Raw genomic sequence first — 22,644 nt, forward strand, 5'->3', positions numbered from 1 at the left:
CACCACCAGAGAGAGCCATGCTGCCCAGCACCACCAGAGAGAGAAAGACTGAGTCACTGCCAGGGTACATACATGCTACACTACTGACCAGAGTCGCCCCCGTGGCGCGTGAGCGATCTTCCAGCCGGAGGGATCACTGGTGTTGTTTCGCTGGGTCTGGTAAGAGGGCATGTTGGCCATTATCCATTACCTATCCTAGGGATTGTACTAAGTCTGCAGTCTCTGACCATGATAATCTGATACTGACATTGTCGAAAAGGGGCGGCGCATGGGTGACCCTAAAATTATGCCCCCCCTTGAAAAAAGTTCTGCGGACGCCCATGATTGTTAGTATTTTGAATTAAATTTTTTGGGTGAGCAGAAGCCAGTGGAGGGATTGACAGAGAGGAGTATCAGACGCAGAGAAATCGGTAAGGTGGATGAGTCTGACGGCAGCATTCATTATGGATTAAAGAGGGATAGACTATGTAAAGGTAAGCCAATAAGAAGGGTTGCGGTAGTCAAGACGAGAGGTGACCAGGGAGTGAATTAAGAGATTTGTTGTGTCATTGGTTAGAAAGGGGTGTTTTTTGGAGATATTTTGGAGGTTGAGGCGGCAAGATTTGGACAGTGATTGGACATGGGGCTTAAAGGAGAGTTCAGAGTCCAGGACTACACCTAGGACCTTGGCATGCAGGGATGGGCTTATAGTTGTGCCATCGATTTTGACAGAGAGATCAGGGGCACATGGAGGAAAGTTTGGTTTTGGATAGATTGAGTTTGAGGAAGTGGTGTGACATCCAGACTGATATACTGTATCTGTTAGTAAATTAGTGATACGTGAGGAGATGGAGGGAGTGAGCTAAGGGGTAGAGAAATAGATTTGGGTGTTGTCAGTGTAGAGGTGGTATTGGAAGCCATGGGAGGCTATCAGCTAACCCAGGGAGGAGGTGTAGATTGAAAATAGGAGAGGTCCAAGAACAGAACCTTGGGGGACCCCAACAAGAGAAAGGGGAGAGGAGGAAGTAGAATTGTAAGTAACGCTAAAGGTGTGGTTGGATAAGTAGGAAGAGAATCAGCGAAGAGTACAGTCACAGAGACCAACGCTGTTGAGTTTTTTGAGGAGGAGAGGGTAGTCAACCATATCAAAGGCAGCAGAGAGGTCCAGGAGTAGCAGTACAGAATAGTGTCCATTTGTTTTGGCCGTTAGTAGATCGTATGTTAGTTTCAGGCCGCGTACACACGGGCGGATTGTCTGCCCAACTAAGTTAGTCAGACAATCCGACAGACAGTCCGTCCAACTTTTGAATGAACGGACTTGACCACACACGATGAACAGACAGTCCGCTGAAAGCTTGCGCGATGACGTGTACAGCACGTACGACGGGACTAGAAATACGACGTCCAATACACTGCAATGCAACCTTCGGCGTGTAAATCCTTTCTGAGCATGCGCCATACTTAGTCCATCCAACTTGCCTACACACGAGCGGACTGTCCGCTGAAACCAAGTTTGGACGGACAAAATTACGGAAATTCCGAAAGACTTAGTCCGTCAGACTGTCCGCTGAAAAAGTCCGCTGAAGCCCACACACGAGCGGATTGTTTTGACTAAGTTGGGCAGACAATCCGCCCGTGTGTACGCGGCCTTAGGGAGAGCAGTTTCTGTAGAGTGTTGAGGATGAAATCGTCTGAAGGGGATCAAGAAGGCTATTATCAGCAAGGTGGTCGCTCAGTCGGTTGGATGAAAAGGGGAGCAAGGAGATGGGGCATAGGTTGTTAAGATTGGATGGGTCCAGTGAGGGCTTTTTAAGTATGGGGTTGCCAATTGCATTTGTTAGAGAGTTGGGGAAGATGCCAGAAGAAAGGGAGAGATTGAAGCTGTGAGTTAAAGCGTGTAGAATAGAGCCAGAGGGTGAATGTAGCATTTGCAAGGGAACAGGATCCAGGGGACAGGTGGTAAGATGGACATTAGCAAGTAGCTTAGCAACCTTGTCTATAGTGGTGGGGTTGAAAGAGGGAGGTAATCATTGTACCTGTGCACATGCAGTAGAGATCTCCTCTCAAATTGTAAAAAAATAAAACAAAATAAAATCTCTTAAATCTCTTAGTCAATGTAAAGAATACAAAAACAAGAGACGATTGTGAACATTAGGAAGACCAGTACCCCCCACACTCGCAACCGACCCCCCCTCACAATATTTGAGGTGCAGTTGTTAAGATGGTCTTGTGTTTTAAATATCTGGGGTGCACACCTCTGATAACCTCACCTGGAACACTGGTACATCATCTCACAAAAGTGAGTACACACCTCACATTTTTGTAAATATTTTATTATATTTTTTCATGTGACAACACTGAAGAAATAATACTTTGCTACAGTGTAAATTAGTGAGTGTACAGCTTGTATAAAGTGTAAATTTGTTGTCCCCTCAAAATAACTCAACACACAGCCATTAATGTCTAAACCGCTGGCAACAAAAGTGAGTACACCTCTAAGTGGAAATGTCCAGATTGGGCAAATTAGCCAGTTTCTCTCCCCGGTGTCATGTGACTTGTTAGCTTTACAATGTCTCAGGTGTGAATGGGGAGCAAGTGTGTTAAATTTGGTGTTATCGCTCTTACTCTCTCATACTGGTCACTGGAAGTTCAACATGGCACTTCATGGCAAAGAACTCTCTGAGGATCTAAAAAAAAGAATTGTTGCTCTACATAAAGTTGGCCTAGGCTATAGGAAGATTGCCAAGACCCTGAAACTGAGCTGCAGCACGGTGGGCAAGACCATACAGAGGTTTAACAGGACAGGTTCCAATCAAAACGGGCCTCGTCATGGTCGACCAAGGTAGTTGAGTGCACGTGCTCAGCGTCATATCCAGAGGTTGTTTTTGGGAAATAGACATATGAGTGCTGCCAGCATTGCTGCAAAGGTTGAAGGGGTGAGGGGTTAGTCTGTTAGTGCTCAGACCATACGCTGCAACAAATTGGTCTGCATGGCTGTCGTCCCAGAAGGAAGCCTCTCCTAATTATGATGCACAAGAAAGCCTGCAAACAGTTTGCTGAAGACAAGCAGACTAAGGACATGAATTACTGGAACCATGTCCTGTAGTCTGATGGGACCAAGATGAACTTATTTGGTACAGATGGTGTCAAGCATGTGTGGTGGCAACCAGGTAAGGAGTACAATGACAAGTGTGTCTTGCCTAAGGTCAAGCATGGTGGTGAGAGTGTCATGGTCTGGAGCTGCATGAGTGCTGCCAGCACTGAGGAGCTACAGTTCATTGAGAGAACCATGAATGCCAACATGTACTGTGACATACTGAAGCAGAGCATGATCCCTTCCCAGTATTCCAACATAACGACCCCAAACACACCTCCAAGACTACCACTGCCTTGCTAAAGAAGCTGAGAGTAAAGGTGATTGACTGGCCAAGCATGTCTCCAGACCTAAACCCTATTGAGCATCTGTGGGGCATCCTTAAATGGAAGGTGGAGGAGCACAAGGTCTCTAACGTTCTCTAGCTCTGTGATGTTGTCATGGAGGAGTAGAAGAGGACTCCAGTGGCAACCTGTGAAGCTCTGGTGAACTCCATGTCCAAGAAGGTTAAGGCAGTGCTGGAAAATAATGGTGGCCACACAAAATATTGACATTTTGGGCCCAATTTGGACATTTTCATTTTGGGGTGTACTCCTTTTTGTTGCCAGCGGTTTAGACATTAATGGTGTGTTGAGTTATTTTGAGGGGACAGCAAATGTACACTGTTATACAAGCTGTAAACTCACTACTTTACATTGTAGCAAAGTGTAATTTCTTCAGTGTTGTCACATTAAAATATATAATAAAATATTTACAAAAATATGAGGGGTGTACTCACTTTTGTGAGATACTGTATCTATAAAAGGAACTATCTTCACTTCTTGCATCACTGCATGGTACAGTAACTGCTCAGCTACTAACAGACGGAAGTGCAGTGGGTTATAAAAATTGCAAAGAATATCACTGCCATTGGCCTACCCACATCAGTGTTATAACAGCAGGTGCAGAAAAACAGCCCTCAATATCATGTAGGACTCTTTCCATCTCCTGCGGTCTCTTTACTTTACTCATAGTGCTTTGGGGATCTGTTGTCATATATTGTGTGTGTGTACAGCTTGTAGGAGTATACACTTTAAACAAAAAAGAAAACATCTAAAATAAAATAGCTTCCCTTTACCATAATAATTGTAGATTGCAATTACAGAAAAACATTGGATTGAGAGTAACTCGGTCTGAGGGTTTTGCAGAAAAAGCAAAATTTGTTTTTAAATTTTGACTTGATAAACGAGCGATGTCTTGATATACAAGAAGTATCATGTCGCAACTAAGGCTTAATGTACACGGGACGTTTTTACAACCTCTCCTGAATGATTTAACTTGACAGATAATAACCCACGTTTAAAACCGTTTGCTGCATTTACATGGCGCGTTTGGCTGCAATTGCGTTTAGAAGCGTTTGAAAAAAAAATTGACAAAAATGAAAAACACCTGTAAATGAAGTGAGTGAGTTACCACGTTTAGCCCCTTTTGGTGTCTGAAACGTTGGAAACTTCGGCTTCTGAACTTATTTTTTTTGCCTTCAAAGAAAAGCCTATAAACGCAACTGCCTAAAAACAAAATGAAATGAAACTGTGTACATGTACACATAAGATAACATTGGATGAGTTCAGGGGCAGTTGAAACAAACATCCGTTTACCAGCAGCAGTGTACATGAGGTGTGAGTATAAAAGAATAGAATATAGTGTAGCAATATGGTTACATTTAATGAAGGTGCAACATTTAGCAAATCACATGGTTGATGAATAAAACAGGCCCATTTTAAGTATGCAGGCATCCGAGGTAAAGCTGTCCACATAGACCATCCTCCGCACCGAAATCAACCTCATCCCTTCCATGCCGCGCTCCACGAGCGCTTCAAGCCTCACTTTCATATCGCTCTACTGCAGGGTAGTCTTCCCAGTAACAATTGCAGACAGACTGTGGTGAGAGCTGGCGGTGCAGAGGATGGTCTGAGGACAGCTATACCCCGGATGCCTGCATACTTAGATGAGCCTCTTTAAATCATCAGCCAAGTGAGTCGCTAAATGTTGTACCTGCATTAATGTAACCATATTGCTACACTTGGAGGCGCCTCTCTTCTCTTTTATATTCCGTAGCTCCTGCTGGTTTTGCTTCTAATCCCCTTGTGGAGGCTGCCATTTGTGGATGGACATTTTATGGTTACACAACCTATCACATTGCTATAATCTTTTTATATGGACTATAACCTGAAGGATTTATGAATACATTTTGTGGAAGGAATCATCTAAGTTTCCATTATTTCTTATGGGGAAATTTGCTTTGATATACAAGTGCTTTGGATTACAAGCATGTTTCTGGAATGAATTATGCTCGCAATCCAAGGTTTTACTGTATAGGTATACAAAAGGCAACAATGTTTAGTCATTACATATGCATGTTCTGCTTTCTGCTTGATAGTGCTGACAATGGTTGTGGCTTGCTTTCCTCAGTTTTACTAAAGTATACCAGATAGGTTTTTCAGACAAAATATATTCTCTCTTTTTATTTCACCAGTCATTAATCAGAAAGGCTTACCGATTAATGTACAAGTAAATGCTAAACATAAAACCTACACACCTGTATGCTAATTGAAATGTGGTATAAAAAAAAAACCACAAGTAATTATGAGCAATAATAGATCAAATTACACTATCGTTTTTCTTTATCCCCTTTCCGCCCACGCTATAGCCAAAAGACTGCTACAGCGCAGGCCTAAATTGCTGGGAAGATGTCCATGTATGTCCTCCCATGCTCGAGCAGCATGCGGGACGCGCCCTGTGATCAGCACCTCAAGGAGATTTGGCTGATCTCAGATCAGAGTAAGGGGCCGATCCCGGTCCCTTACCACGTGATCAGCTGATCACGTGATGTAAACAGAGCCGGTAATCGGCTATTTTTCCTCCTCATGCTCATAGTGTCCATCATCCGCGCACATCAATGAAGGAAAAAAATTACCTGTTTGCAAAATTTTATAACCAAGAGAGATTAAACACCACCAAAAGCTCTGTTTGTGTGAAAAAAAAATGATAAAAATTTCATTTGGGTACAGCATTGCATGGCCGCGCAATTGTCATTCAAAATGCAACAGCGCTAAAAGCTGAAAATTGGCCTGGGCAGGAAGGGGGTTTAAGTGCCCAGTAGGCAAGTGGTTAATATGTGTTGAACTGTACTGAGTTTACAAAGGCACAGGACCTGGTTTGATCTCCTTCTATGTCTTTTATGGTGTCTCTGGCCTTGTGCTGCAGATCCTGCAGCATCAAGGCATGCAAACGCAAGTTACCACAATGCATAGATTTGAATGGGGCCTTTGGGGCAGAGGTAAACCACGCATGTATGTGTACTGGTAAAGCATTAGCACAATAATACATTTTGTTATGTTCTTTCTTTTATAGCCATCTCAGTTTGAGCGATGTGTTCTCCAGTCATTGCAGTCACTAAAAGGAGTTTTGGAATGCAAGCCTGCTGAAGCCAGTGTAAGTGTTCTGTTCTTACAGGTATTTAGGTTCAATAGAGACGGTACATGCAAAATGGTTTTGTAAGGTCGCGCATCGCAGTGCCTAACCTAGTTACGTAATCCACCTCGATAGATAACCAATGAAGAAAGAAGTAAATGTGTATATAATATCACACTGTATACACATCCCCTGATGGGCTTTGGATTTACTCTGCAGCATTTGGAAGTCTCCCAGATGTCTGCCCTGGGGGCTCCACAGGACATTATTTGCATGTTAATGTAATAGGAGCATATTAACGCAGGAAGTGAATGTAAATATCCCCAAAGTGTGGGGAAATACCCCCTTTTATAGAAGCCAACACTGAACACTGTATTCTGATGGCTGGAAAACCTCCCCCAGAATACAAAATCTTCAGGGGGCATTTTTCAATGTGAAACTAAAACTACTCTCTGCTACAAAACATATCCAATAAAACAAAAAATCAAATTTCTTCATAAATTTTGGTCAAAATGTATTCTAATACAGGTCTTTGATACAAAAATCCCAATAAGTGTATAGTGATTGGTTTTTGTGAAAGATATAGCACCTGCAAACCATGATGTGTTTATATGTATTTATGTGTGTGCATATATATATATATATATATATATGAAAAAAAAATTATTTATTCTACAAATGGTGATCAGCAATTTATACTGGGACTGCGATAGTGCAGCGGGAAATCTAAAACTAACGCTGGGGGGAACTGACTAACTGCCACTGACCTCACCAGTGACACTAATACAGTGATAGTGCTAATACTGGCTAGGAATGGGGTTAACATCTAGGGAGATCAAAGGATGCAATGTGTGCTACTTTTTACTACAGTTCTCTGTTTCTTATCCTGCTTTGCAGAGATAAGAAATGGAGAGGTCACTCCCTCTGTACAGAGCCCTGTGTTTATTGTCATCACAGGGCTCTGGGCTGTGATTGGACACAGCCGATTAGCAGGTCCTAGCCATGAGTCATTGGCTGGGACTTGCTGACTGACTCCCGCTGTTTACAGTCACAGCGGGTGTCAGAGGGGGGCCTTAAACCTGGAAGTAGGCAGGTCCCGCAATACATTACGGGAGGGTGGTCTGTAAGTGTTTTAAGGGTAAATCTGCTTTTGTTGAAAAAAAATAGTGCAAATAAAAAATACAGTTTCTCTTTTTCGTTCATTGACAGACACAGCACTCCATTATTCAGAACTATAGGGTTATACTGCAGAAGTAGGACACTAGGCAGAAAAAAAGACTTGGCTATGCCTATGGGCATTCCTAGGTGGTATACACCCCCCTCTCTGCTATAGGCCTTCGTTTTTTTTCTTCCTAGTCAGGAGTAAGGCCTAGTTCCCTGCTGGGATCTTTTTCTTTTTCATTGTCCCACCCCTCATGTTCGGGATGCCCCAAAGCAGTGCCAATGGTAATGAATAATGAATAATGGAGTGCTGTGCCTGTCAATGAACGAAAGAGAAAATGGGATTTTTTACTTACCGTAAAATCCATTTCTCATGTTCATTGACAGACACAGCACCCAACCCTTTAAGGAGTTTTAATACTGCTGACACTGCTTGTTACTAAAACTGAAGGCCTATAGCAGAGAGGGGGGTGTATGCCACCTAGGACTGCCCATAGGCATTGCCAAGTCTTTTTTTTTTTCTGCCTAGTGTTCTACTCCTGTAGGGGGCAATATAACCATATGGTTCTGAATAATGGAGCTCTGTGTCTGTCAATTAATTTCTGAGTAATGGATTTTATGGTAAGTCAAAATCCCATTATTTACAGTTGTGACACAAACCATATTGTAATAAAACGTTATTAAAGTAGAACTATAGGAAAAACGTTATATTTTCATTTTAGAAAGTGAGGGTTAAAACCACGTCAGATTTTTTTTTTCCCCATCTGTGTCCCATTGCGGAGATTTCCCTTCACTTTCTGTGCCATTGTCAAAATAGGAAGTGAGAGGAAATCTCTACAAATTAAGGGAATTCCTTGGTTACTCAGAGGGCACCAGAATTGGTGTCCCCACTGGCAGATTTTCCCACATGGACACAGACAAACAAACAGCTGTTTCTTCAGAATAACAGAAAGTAGGACTCTGCAGCGAAATTTGTCAAAATCCTTGCAATGTACATAGATCACATAGAGGGAAATGTTTTTTTCTCAACAAAAGTGGTGTTACTCTTAAAGTATTGATTAAAAAGACATTGAAAAAGCTCCAGTTAATACTCAAAACCAAAAAAGGTACAGAAACATATGGAAAAGCTTTGGTGTTTTCCAGGTCATAGTAATAGAATATACAGTAATTTTAACCATATGTTATTGAAATTCAAATTTTGCAAAACGGATGAGTTGCTTTTGCTATGCTGGCTTCATATAATGGTCAGCCGCAATTTCTTTTGTCATTTAATACAGATATTTCAGCATCAGAGAACACAGGATGAGGTGTGCCTTCTCTGCATCAACATTATACAGGTGAGTGTGAATTCATTACTATAGTTTCATTTGTTCCCTACCGTTTATCTGCATGTCCTTTTTCTCCAGTTTCTTCATTCACTGTGTTCATTGTGCTTTGCTTTTTCCACATTTTACGTTACAGCCTTATTCCAAAATGGATTCAATTTATTATTTTCCTCAAAATTCTACAAACAATACCCCGTAATGTCAATGTGAAAGAAGTTTGTTTGAAATCTTTGCGAATTTATTAAAAATGAAAATGAAAAATTGCATGCACATAAGTATTCACAGCCTTTGCCATGACACTCAAAATTTAGCTCAGGTGCATCCTGTTTCCACTGATCACCCTTGAGATGTTTTCTACAACTTGATTGGAGTCCACCTGTTGTAAATTCTGTTGATTGGACATGATTTGGAAAGGCGCACATCTGTCTATATAAGGTCCCACAGTTAACAGTGCATGTGAGAGCACAAACCAAGCCATGAAGTCAAAGGAATTGTCTGTAGACCTCCAAGACCAGATTCTGTCGAGGCAAAGAGCTGGGGAAGGGTACAGAAAATGTCTGCAGCATTGAATGTTCCAATAATCACAGTGGCCTCCATCATCTGTAAATGGAAGAAGTTTGGAACCACCAGGACTCTTCCTAGAGCGGACCACCCAGTCAAACTGGACGGTCGGGGAAGAAGGACCTTAGTCAGGGAGGTGACCAAGAACCCGATGGTCACTCTGCCAGAGCTCCATTTCTCTGTGGAGAGAGGAGAACTTTACAGAAGAACAACCATCTCTGCAGCACTCCATCGATCAGGCCTGTATGGTAGAGTGGCTAAATGGAAGCCACTCCTCAGTTAAAGGCACATGACAGCCCACCTGGAGTTTGCCGAGAGGCACCTGAGGGTGAAAGAAACCAAATTCTCTGGTCTGATGAAACAAGGATTGAACTCTTTGGCCTGAATAGCAAGCGTCATTTCTGGAGGAAACCAGGCATCGCTCATCACCTGGCCAATACCATCCTTACAGTGAAGCATAGTGGTGGCAGCATCATGCTGTGGGGATGTTTTTAAGCGGCAGGAATGGGGGGGCTAGTCGGGATCGAGAAAAAGATGAATGCTGCAATGTACAGAGACATCATTGATAAAAAAAAAACCTGCTCCAGAGCGCTCTGGACCTCCGACTGGGGCAAAGGTTAATCTTTTAACAGGACATTGACCCTAAGCACACAGCCAAGATAGCAAAGGAGTGGCTACAAGACAACTCTGTGAATGTCCTTGAATGGCCCAGCCAGAGCCCAGACTTGAACCCGAGTGAACTTCTCTGGAGAGATCTGAAAATGTCTGTGCATCAACGCTTCCCAGCCAACCTGATGGAGCTTGAGAGGTCCTGCAAAGAAGAATGGGAGAAACTGCCCAAAAATAGGTGTGCCAAGCTTGTAGCATCATTCTCAAAAGGGCTTGAGGCTGTAATTGGCGCCAAAGATGCTTCAACAAAGTATTGTGCAAAGGCTGTGAATATTTATGTACATTTTCTTTTTTTATTTTACAGTTTTTTTTGTTTGTTTTTTATAAATTTGCAAAGATTTCAAACAAACTTCATTCACGTTATCATTATGGGGTATTGTTTGTAGAATTTTGAGGAAAATAATGAATTTAATCCATTTTGAAATAAGGCTGTAACATAACAAAATTTAGAAAAAGTGAAGCGCTGTGAATACTTTCCGGATGCACTGTGTTTGTGTGTATGTAGATATATATAAAACTGCTCCGAAACCTCCGTATTCAAGATGACAAAAGATATGTAATTTGATAAATCTCTAGAGAAAGGGTTCTTACATTTCCCCACTAGTGTTTCAGCTGCCAAATACCTTTTGGAACCTAAACGTTAATCTTAATTGGCATGGTGATATGTGACCTTTTTTCAGTTCTTACACAATTTTACAGTTTCTTACCTGCAACTTCTCTTACCTATACCATTAGTAAAATTGTGGGTAATACGTTATAAACTACTGTGGACAGAGGTATGATTCTAATTTACAGTTATTGTCAAATACTTCATTTTATTACTGCAGATATTGTTCCATAAGAAAATACATGTTGGGCTTGCAGCTATGAACATCACTGCAAACAATGAAGGATAAAGGCTTACTATCTCCTCTCTTCTAGCAGCAGCACAGTTGAAATAGTAACATACCATGTAGCATCTATCTGTCAAATAATAATGTGGTCAACGGGGTCGGGGACAGCTTATATGGTAAAGATTTCAGCATCCCCATTCACCAAAAAAAATGTTCATTTTAGTAAACAAAAATTTTTTTAAGAAATGTGAACAGATTTATTAGAAATACACTTGATCATTTTGTGGCTTGGGTATTCTGTCTAGTTGCAAATTCTTTAAGACATATTTTCTTGTCTATTTTGTAGGCCTTTATTTCTACTCTAGAATATCTAAGTACCAAGCCTGATGGAGAAGTGGATACAAAGCAGTATGTATTTGGCCAACAATAACTTTGTACATAAAGTGTAATTGAAGCAGATTTCCCCCAAATTTCTGTAATTTAGTTTTTCTTGTGTTTTTTTTTTTTCAGTGAAATCTAAAAATCTTATCTAATCTGTGAAATCTAAAATCAAATCTTATCTAATTGTACAAGCTAAACTGTATGTGAATGTTCAACTAACCATATGTTTCTAATGTGCAGTCATGTCAAAAAGTGATTACCGTACGTTGTCATTTGAAATATATTCCACTTGTAGATTATTTTCCTTATAGTGGAATGATTCATCTACATACAGTACTCAGTGCTGGGTTCTGGCTGTTGAGTCAATCTAAACCGCTCAGCCATTCATAGGCAGCTTTGTATTCTGTGAATGAATACAAAGCTTCCTCTGATTGAGTTGGAGATTGTGGCCTCATCAGCCCCGAATCTCTACCTCCGCCAATCAGAGGATGCTTTGTATTCATTCACAGAGTACAAAGCTGCCTATGAATGGCTGAGTGCAGGTCACATTGACTCTATATTGTTCTGGATTTGAGATGGGAAGTCTGTCTCACAGCCCTAACCCAGCAACATGAACTGTATGTAGCTGACGCTACATACGGTATATACAGTTCTTAGGGACAAAAAAAAGACAGAGATCTGTCTATGGTCTGTTCTCCCAGTGAGCACTGGGGGCAGTGTGCTGTTTAACCACTTACTGTCTGGCTTCTGTGTATATATATATATATATATATATATATATATATATATATACGGCGGCAGAATGGCTCTGCTGTGCGAATCACTGTATATATGCTGCGGCTCCTTTACGAGCCATAGCAGGTGTGCGCCCTCTGCACTTCGGGGGACCTGAGACGCGTGGCCGGCGGGCGTGATCCCCGCCAGCCACCTGCGATTGCGGGCACGAGAGAAGGAACGGGTATTTGTGTGTGTAAACACACAAATCCCAGTCCTGTCAGGGGAGGAGAAACAGATCATCTGTTCATAAGTAGGAACAACGTGTGTCTCCTCCCTCAGTCTGTCCAATCACAGTTAGAACACACATTTTAGTCATGATATACTGCTTACTTACTGCTTAATCTGAGGGGCCTGTACAACTATAAGTGGATACACCCCTAGCAGTGCACTTTAAAGTGTTGGGTCTCCAGAATACTGTGCATTTGGCTCAAAAATAGTATGGGGCCTGGTGCAGTTGAACAGGTACATACTTGCAAAGTTTGGAATATTGTGCATTTGGTCTGCAAAAGGCTGCATGGCATGCATATGTGCTAAACTAGTAAAAAAAAAAGTATAGGGCCAAGTGCAGTTGGGCAGGTGCAGCATAGTATACATGCTTGCAAGCTTGTTGCCTAAACACATGCTTGAATAAACACATGTTTTGCATAGATGTTGCATGCATACATACATACATACATACATACATACATACATGTGGCATAGTTACATAGGTTAAAAAAAGACAAGTCCATCAAGTTCAACCAAAAAAAAGAATATACAATCCCATGTACACGAACCTACATTCACAGTTGAGGAAGGCAAAAAAAAAAACAGCAAAGCATGCCCCAATTTGCTACAGCAGGGGAAAACATTCCTTCCTGATCCCCCAAGAGGCAATCAGATTGTCCCTGGATCAACTTTACCTATAAGGCCTCATGCACACGAGACGCAGTTAAACGCGCGTTCAGATGCAGTTGGACAGTTTTTTCAACTGCTCCTGAACTCATTCAATGTTATCCTATGTGTCCATGCACACAGTCTCGTTTTTTTCCGTTTTTATGCAGTTGCGTTTAATCTCGTTTTTCCAGAAGCAAAAAAATGCGTTTAGAAGCAAAAATTTCCACGTTTCAGACGCAAAACGCCGCTACCGCGTTTAGCCGCGTTTGCGTTTATATGCGTTTTTAAAGGTGACCTTTTTTTTTACATTAAAAATCTCAAAAATGATTGCAAATGATGAAAAACCATTAGAAAAATATTTTAAACAATTGCAATTGCAAGTGGACAATCCACAACTTGTGGCAAGTGACATGGCAGGTGGCAAGTGACGTGGCAAGTGGACAATCCACAACTTGTGGCAAGTGACATGGCAGGTGGCAAGTGATGTGGCAAGTGGACAATCCACAACTTGTGGCAGGTGAAGTGGCAAGTGACGTGGAAAGTGGACAATCAACAACTTGTGGCAGGTGACGTGGCAAGTGACCTGGCAGGTGACGTGGCAAGTGACCTGGCAGGTGACGTGGCAAGTGACCTGGCAGGTGACGCGGCAAGTGACCTGGCAGGTGACGTGGCAAGTGGAAAATCAACAACTTGTGGCAGGCGACTGGCATGTGACGTGGCAAGTGGACAATCCATAACTTGTGGCAGGTGACGTGGCAAGTGACGTGGCAAGTGGACAATCCACTTGTGGCAGGGGACGTGGCAAGTGACATGGCAAGTGGACAATCCACTTGTGGCAGGGGATGTGGCAAGTGACGTGACGAGTGGACAATCCACAACTTGTGGCAGGTGATGTGGCAAGTGGACAATCCACAACTTGTGGCAGGTGACGTGGCAGGTGACGTGGAAAGTGATGTGGCAAGTGGACAATCCACAACTTGTGGCAGGTGATGTGGCTGGTGACGTGGCAAGTGGACAATCCACATCTTGTGGCAGGTGACGTGGAAAGTGGTGTGGCAAGTGGACAATCCACAACTTGTGGCAGGTGATGTGGCTGGTGACGTGGCAAGTGGACAATCCACAACTTGTGGCAGGTGGCATGGCAGGTGACGTGGAAAGTGGACAATCCACATCTTGTGGCAAGTGACGTGGCAGGTGATGTGGCAAGTGACGTGGCAAGTGGACAATCCACAACTTGTGGCAGGTGACGTGGCAGGTGATGTGGCAAGTGATGTGGCAGGTGATGTGACAAGTGGACAATCCACATCTTGTGGCAAGTGACGTGGCAGCTGACATGGCAAGTGACGTGGCAAGTGGACAATCCAAAACTTGTGGCAGGTGACGTGGCAAGTGACTTGGCAAGTGACGTGGCAAGTGGACAATCCACATCTTGTGGCAAGTGACGTGGCAAGTGACGTGGCAAGTGGACATTCCAAAACTTGTGGCAGGTGACGTGGCAAGTGACGTGGCAGGTGACGTGGCAAGTGACGTGGCACGTGGACAATCCACATCTCGTGGCAAGTGACGTGGCAGGTGATGTGGCAAGTGACGTGGCAAGTGGACAATCCACAACTTGTGGCAGGTGATGTGGCAGGTGATGTGACAAGTGGACAATCCACATCTTGTGGCAAGTGACGTGGCAGCTGACGTGGCAAGTGACGTGGCAAGTGGACATTCCAAAACTTGTGGCAGGTGACGTGGCAAGTGACGTGGCAAGTGGACAATCCACATCTCGTGGCAAGTGACGTGGCAGGTGATGTGGCAAGTGACGTGGCAAGTGGACAATCCACAACTTGTGGCAGGTGATGTGGCAAGTGATGTGGCAGGTGATGTGACAAGTGGACAATCCACATCTTGTGGCAAGTGACGTGGCAGCTGACGTGGCAAGTGACGTGGCAAGTGGACAATCCAAAACTTGTGGCAGGTGACGTGGCAGGTGACGTGGCAGGTGACGTGGCAAGTGAAGTGGCAAGTGGACAATCCACATCTCGTGGCAAGTGACGTGGCAGGTGATGTGGCAAGTGACGTGGCAAGTGGACAATCCACAACTTGTGGCAGGTGACGTGGCAGGTGATGTGGCAAGTGATGTGGCAGGTGATGTGACAAGTGGACAATCCACATCTTGTGGCAAGTGACGTGGCAGCTGACATGGCAAGTGACGTGGCAAGTGGACAATCCAAAACTTGTGGCAGGTGACGTGGCAAGTGACGTGGCAGGTGACGTGGCAAGTGGACAATCCACAGCTTGTGGCAAGTGACATGGCAGGTGGCAAGTGATGTGGCAAGTGGACAATCCACAACTTGTGACAGGTGGCGTGGCAGGTGATGTGGCAAGTGGACAATCCCCAACTTGTGGCAAGTGACGTGGCAAGTGGACAATCCAAAACTTGTGGCAGGTGATGTGGCAAGTGACGTGGCAGGTGATGTGGCAAGTCACGTGGCAAGTGGACAATCCACAACTTGTGGCAGATGACATGGCAAGTGACGTGGCAAGTTACGTGGCAAGTGGACAATCCACAACTTGTGGCAGGTGCCGTGGCAAGTGACACGCTAAATACAAGTACACTGCAGCTCTCACAGCTGCTGCTACTCACTCTGGTCTCACAAAATTGCTGAAATAGTTTAATTTTTGAGCTGGGGAGGGTCTATGATGTTAGCTTAACTAAACGCTTCTAGACGCAAACGCGGTAAAATGCCGCTAAATCGTGGTAAAAATCGCGGCAAAACGCGCGTTTCTAAACGCCGGTTTCAACATGTGTCCAGCAGCGTTTGCATCTGCGTCTCGTGTGCATGAAGCCTAAATGTTCGTACCCAGTTATATTGTGTAAATTTAGGAAATAATCCAGGCCTTTTTTAAAGCAATCTACTGAGCTGGCCAGAACCAGCTCTGGAGGGAGTATATTACACATTTTTACAGCTCTTACTGTGAAGAAACCTTTCTATATTTGGAGATGAAATCTTTTTTCCTCTAGATGTAAAGAGTGCCCCCTAGTACTCTGTGATGACCTTAAAGTGAATAACTCAACACCAAGTTCACGATATGGACCACTTATGTATTTGTACATGTTGATAATATCTTCCCTTAATCTCCTCTTCTCAAGAGGGAATAGATTCAGTTTCTCATCTTTCCTCATAGCTGAGCTCCTCCATGGCTCTTATCAGTTTGGTTACCCTTCTCTGCTTTTTTTCCAGTTCTCCGTTATCCTTTTTGAGAACTGGTGCCCAAAACTGAACTGTATATTCCAGATGAGGTCTTACTAATGATTTGAACAGGGGCAAAATGCTATCTCTCTCTCTGGAGTCCATACTTCTCAATACATGAAAGAACTTTGCTCGCTTTGGAAACTGCAGCTTGGCGTTGCATGCTATTATTGAGCTTATGATCTACCAAAGCCATCAGATCCTTCTCCACCATTGATTCCCCCTAGTATGTATGCATGCATGCATGCATATTCTTAGCCCCCAAGTGCATAACTTTACATTTATCAACATTAAACCTCATTTGCCACTTAGTTGCCCAATTAGACAGTGTATTGAGGTCGGCTTGTACATTGGAGACATCCTGTAAGGACGTATTTCCACTGCATAGCTTAGTGTCATCTGCAAAGACAGAAATTTTACTTTTAATCCCAGACACTATATAATTTATAAAGGTATTAAAAAGTAAGGGTCCCAAGGGCGCGTGTGCAGGAGCTCCAAGATGGCCGTCTAATCCTGGAGCTCCGCATCACCCTGGAGCACGGCCACTCAGGACAGGCAACAACAAGTCATCCTGACCCCTGAGACCCCCGAGCACATCCCTGGATGTCCAGACCGGCCACCAGAAGGGACCTCAGGCTGCAGTTCGACGCAGTAGAGAGGGGCGGGTGTACCAAGATGGCCACTGCAGTAGCTCAGCCACACCCGGCCTACGTGGAGAGATCACAGGATCAGAGGCAAGTCCTAGCCCCAGCAGGTGCAGCATACATGCTTGCTTTCTTGCATAGAGCACAAGCCTGCATAGGCACATGTTTGCAGAGGGCCCTGCCCCCACGCCTAACAAGTGAGCAGCGCCCATCCCCACAGCATGTGCCCCCCCCCCAAGGCTGTCCACAACGGTGTGTTTTGCGTGGACGCAGGTTTTTATATGCATATGTTTGTATAGATGTGTGGGCATAAGTGTGTATGCATGTTGCATAGATATACGTGTTTGTGTGAATGCATGTTTGCATAAACACATGGTGCATAGATACGTGTTGTGTAATACACGTTTCATGCTTGCTTATTCCATAAAGGCCTATCTCCATGGGCACGTATTGCGTAAGTGCATGTTTGCATGGTCACATGTTTTTGTGTTTTGCCTAAACGCATATTTGCTTAACCACTTGCCGACCGCCGCACGACGATGTACGTCGACAGAATGGCACGGGCAGGCATATGGGCGTACATGTACGTCCCTGCCTTCCCAATCGGGCCCCCCCCCCCCCCCCCCCCGGTGCCAGCGGCGGTTGGTTTTCGTTCAGAAGCGATCCGGGATGAGGGGGCGGCCATTCATTCATGGCCACCCCCTCTCGATCGCTCCTGACGAATGGAAGTGAGGCTTGACATCACTTCCTCTCCTGTAATGTAAACACAGGAGAGGAAGTGATGTAATCTCTCCTCCGTGTCGGTATTTTTCGTTCCGGCACCGAGGAGAGAGGATCGGTGAGTTGCACCAACACGACACTTCACAGTAGAACATGCCAGGCACACTCACACCCCCCCCCCCCCTTCACCCCCCGATCACCCCCCCAATCACCCCTGCCCCCCCAGTCACAGTGACACCAATAGCATTTTTTTTTGTTTTTTTTGCATTGGTGTCATTTGTGACTGTAATAACTGTTAGGGCAGTTAGGGTTAGCCCGCTTTAGCTCTAGGGTACCCCCTAACCCCCCCAATAAAGGTTTAACCCCGTGATCACCCCCCGTCGCCAGTGTCACTAAGGCTGGGTTCACATTGCAGCGGTTTATGAGAACGGATGTGATTCGCACCGCACTGCAGTGCAAATCACATCCGATCTCTGTGCGATTCGAGTTCAGCCATACAGATAGTATGGCTGAATTCGCGCCGCACCTGCCGCAAATTCGCACGGGACCCTTTTTTTGGTCCGCAGCATAATCGGATCGCATGGGTGTTCACACCATGCGATCCGAGTTTGCAGATCGCACTGCGATATGCGAACTGATCTGGGGGTTTCATTAACATTTCACTGACACTCCCAGCAGTTCGCATAGGGCAGTGTGAACTGCCGCCGGGAGGCATGCGATGCGGGAACCCGCCGCGGATTCGTGGCGTTCCCGCATCGCTCCAGTGTGAACCCAGCCTAATAAGCGATCGTTTTTCTGATCGCTGTATTAGTGTCACAGGTGACGCTAGTTAGGCAGGTAGGTATTTAGGTTCGCCGCAGCTTTTTATAGCGCCAGGGACCCCCATATACTACCGCATAAAGCCCCCTGATTGCCCCCTAGTTAACGCTTTCACCAGTGATCACCATATAACTGTTACAGGTGACGCTGGTTGGTTAGTTATTTTTTTATAGTTTCAGGGCACCCGCCATTTATTACCTAATAATGGTTTAACCCCCTGATCACCCGGCGGGTGTCATTTGTGACTGTAATAACTGTTAGGGCAGTTAGGGTTAGCCCCCTTTAGTTCTAAGGTACCCCCCTAACCCCCCCAATAAAGGTTTAACCCCGTGATCACCCCCCGTCGCCAGTGTCACTAAGGCTGGGTTCACATTGCAGCGGTTTATGAGAACGGATGTGATTCGCACCGCACTGCAGTGCAAATCACATCCGATCTCTGTGCGATTCGAGTTCAGCCATACAGATAGTATGGCTGAATTCGCGCCGCACCCGCCGCAAATTCGCACGGGACCCTTTTTTTGGTCCGCAGCAGAATCGGATCGCATGGGTGTTCACACCATGCGATCCGAGTTTGCAGATCGCACTGCGATATGCGAACTGATCTGGGGGTGTCATTAACATTTCACTGACACTCCCAGCAGTTCGCATAGGGCAGTGTGAACTGCCGACAGGAGGCATGCGATGCGGGAACCCGCCGCGGATTCGTGGCGTTCCCGCATCGCTCCAGTGTGAACCCAGCCTAATAAGCGATCGTTTTTCAGATCGCTGTATTAGTGTCACAGGTGACGCTAGTTAGGCAGGTTGGTATTTAGGTTCGCCGCAGCTTTTTATAGCGCCAGGGACCCCCATATACTACCGCATAAAGCCCCCTGATTGCCCCCTAGTTAACCCTTTCACCAGTGATCACCATATAACTGTTACATGTGACGCTGGTTGGTTAGTTATTTTTTTATAGTTTCAGGGCACCCGCCATTTATTACCTAGTCTCACTAGTGTACCCCTAAATTTAGGGGTGTCTACTTTCCAAAATGGGGTCATTTGGGGGGGGGGGGGGGGTTTGTGCCATCTTGGCATTTTATGGCCTTCAAAACTGTAACGCCCTTAGAAAGCCTGAAGGCGGTGCTTGGTTTTCGGGGCCCCGTACGTGGCTAGGCTCCCAAAAAGTCCCACATATGTGGTATCCCCGTACTCAGGAGAAGCAGCAGAATTTATTTTGGGGTGTCATTTCACATATGCCCATGGCATGTGTGAGCAATATATCATTTAGTGACAACTTTGTGAAAAAATAAAATAAAAAAGTTTGTAATTTTCCCGCAACTTGTGGCAAAATATAAAATATTCCATGGACTCAACATGCCTCTCAGCAAATAGCTTGGGGTGTCTACTTTCTAAAATGGGGTCATTTGTGGGGGTTTTGTGCCATCTTGGCATTTTATGGCCTTCAAAACTGTAATAGGTAGTGAGAAGTGAAATCAAAAATTTACGCCCTTAGAAAGCCTGAAGGCGGTGCTTGGTTTTCGGGGCCCCGTACGCGGCTAGGCTCCCAAAAAGTCCCACATATGTGGTATTCCCGTACTCAGGAGAAGCAGCAGAATTTATTTTGGGGTGTCATTTCACATATGCCCATAGCATGTGTGAGCAATATATCATTTAGTGACAACTTTGTGTAAAAAAAAAAATAAAAAAAATTTTTTTTGTCATTATTCAATCGCTTGAGGCAAAAAAATAAAATATTCAATGGGCTCAACATGCCACTTATCAATTTCCTTAGGGGGTCTACTTTCCAAAATGGGGTCATTTGGGGGGGTTTTGTACTGCCCTGCCATTTTAGCACCTCAAGAAATGAGATAGGCAGTCGTAAACTAAAAACTGCGTAAATTCCAGAAAACGTACCTTAGTTTGTAGATGTTTTTTTTAGAACTTTTGCGCAAACCAATAAATATACAGTTATTGACTTTTTTTTTTTTACCAAAGACATGTGGCTGAATACATTTTGGCCTAAATGTATGACTAAAATTGAGTTTATTGGATTTTTCTAATAACAAAAAGTAGAAAATATCATTTTTTTTCAAAATTTGCGGTCTTTTTACGTTTATATCGCAAAAAATAAAAATCGCAGAGGCAATCAAATACCATCAAAAGAAAGCTCTATTTGTGGGAAGAAAAGGACGCAAATTTTGTTTGGGTACAACATTGCATGACCGCGCAATTACCAGTTAAAGCAGCGCAGTGCCAAATTGTAAAAAGACCTCTGGTCATTGACCAGCAAAATGGTCCGGTCTGAAAGTGGTTAAGCACATACCCACATGCTTCCAAAAAAAAAATGCCTCTATAAATTCATATTGCTTAAACGCATGCTGGCATGTTTTCATTTGTACTTCATATGTATATGCCTAGTTTTAACTGCATACATATGTGCTCAGTTGCATTAAACTGTATACATATGTGCTTATTTGCCTAAGACTATATACATATGTGCTTATTTGTCTAAGGATACATACATATGTGCTTATTTGCCTTGTGATACATACATATGTGCTTATTTTCCATGGCATACATACATATGTTCGTATTTGCCTTGAGATACATACATATGTGCTTGTTGCCTTGAGCTGCATACATAGATGCATGAATGGCAAGAATACTTGTATACCTGGGTACCTGCAAACCTGCATACCTATGGGGTTGTATAGCGGTATACCAGCATTGTCTAGGCCTGCATCCTTGTGGAACTGCATATTAGTTTGTCTAATACTGTCAATTTATTATGTATCTATTAGACTACCTAAATGACTTTGAAAGGTGAGGCAGGTACAGTGGTCTGGCAATGTTCACGTCTCCTATTGGACCAATGGCATCAAGGCGATCTGAGCCACTGTGGTGCCTGATCTCGGGTCAAGCCTGGTTAGTACTTGAATGGGAGACTGCCCAGTTTTCCCTCCTAAGTGAGGGAAGCATCTGAGGTTGCTTTGTTTGAGAGTATCTCAGATCATAACATTTTAGAGCAGTCTGAGATGCTTTACCCCTTCCTTAGTCGGGTCAGTCTTGGCCTTGCATTGGGTCTTGGAGCAGAAGTTATGTGCTTATTATTGTATAACAATTAAATGGTAGCAGCTTCAAAACTGAATAGGGACATGAGGGGTCTATCTTAAGATCTCAATCCACTGGGCATCCTTCTGTTTCAGATAGCCTCGGTCTGTTCAGTGATGACCTCTCTGCTAGAGGTATATTGCGGGGCCCATAATCATCAGGAAACACACAGCTTCATGTGCCGTGTTGTTTCCATCCTCATCAAAGATTTATGTAATTGCAGTGGAAAGTCATCTGTTTTCTTTTTTGTGACCATCCTTCGGGCTGACCGCAGCTTTTGAGGTTCACAAAGCTCCTAGCTCCGGTGCTGAACTTGCTAAAGACGCGGGGGGTGTCAATCTCAGTATAACTCAATAACCTTTGCTCAGGAAGCAGTTGGTCCAGATTTTCCTTTGATACGTTTTGCAGTAAGAAGCTGTATCTAGGTCGAAGCACATTCCTTATGTACAGTCCTTCTCCAGGTAGAGGATCATTCTCCCTGTCTGGAACTTGAAGATCCAGGCATTAGATTACCGAAGGGTTCTGTTCCTGGGGTGTTGCACAGCTAAAGATTGGTGATTGATGGTTTGGAATCTAGAATGGTTGAATTCTTCCTTTCAGATATTGGCAGATAATAATTGAATCGTGAGAGGACCTCTGCGCTACTATAAGTAACAAGTGCTTGTATAAACGGAAATGCTGCAAAATCTAATAGTGATCACCAATCACATAAGATAGAAATAAAAATTGTGCAAACAGTGCAGCTATTGCGCATACCCTCTAAGTGAAATGTCTTCAAAATCTTGGAAAATGAGTGTAGTCAAGTAAATGACATAAAATCTATAAAAACTAACTAAATATATATAATATAAAGTGCTTGATGCAATTAATAAAAAGTGCTGACAGTCCATACAGTGCAGAACAGGACTAAAGTGCTACAAAAGTGCAGAAAATGGTGTCAAGCAAAAACAGTTCAATAATGAAATCCAGGTGAGTGAGTGTACTCTTGCCGACAAGATTCCCATTGCCAAATTTTTATTGCAA

At 43.9% G+C, this 22,644-nt stretch overlaps 1 protein-coding gene across 1 annotated transcript in view; it reads left to right on the plus strand.

Moving 5' to 3' along the window:
* EXOC2 (exocyst complex component 2) overlaps nt 1–22,644 on the plus strand; it is a 316,653-nt gene that overhangs the window by 202,499 nt on the left and 91,510 nt on the right. Inside the window, exons 17-19 of the mRNA XM_077492106.1 lie at nt 6,467–6,547; nt 8,965–9,024; nt 11,422–11,483. Coding sequence (XP_077348232.1) covers nt 6,467–6,547; nt 8,965–9,024; nt 11,422–11,483 — 203 coding nt within the window. The remainder of the gene's footprint in view (nt 1–6,466; nt 6,548–8,964; nt 9,025–11,421; nt 11,484–22,644) is intronic.

This window comes from Lithobates pipiens, unplaced genomic scaffold, assembly GCF_037356315.1.
Source record: "Lithobates pipiens isolate NorthernLeopardFrog02 unplaced genomic scaffold, aLitPip1_a1.2 Scaffold_19, whole genome shotgun sequence".
NCBI lineage: Eukaryota > Metazoa > Chordata > Amphibia > Anura > Ranidae > Lithobates > Lithobates pipiens.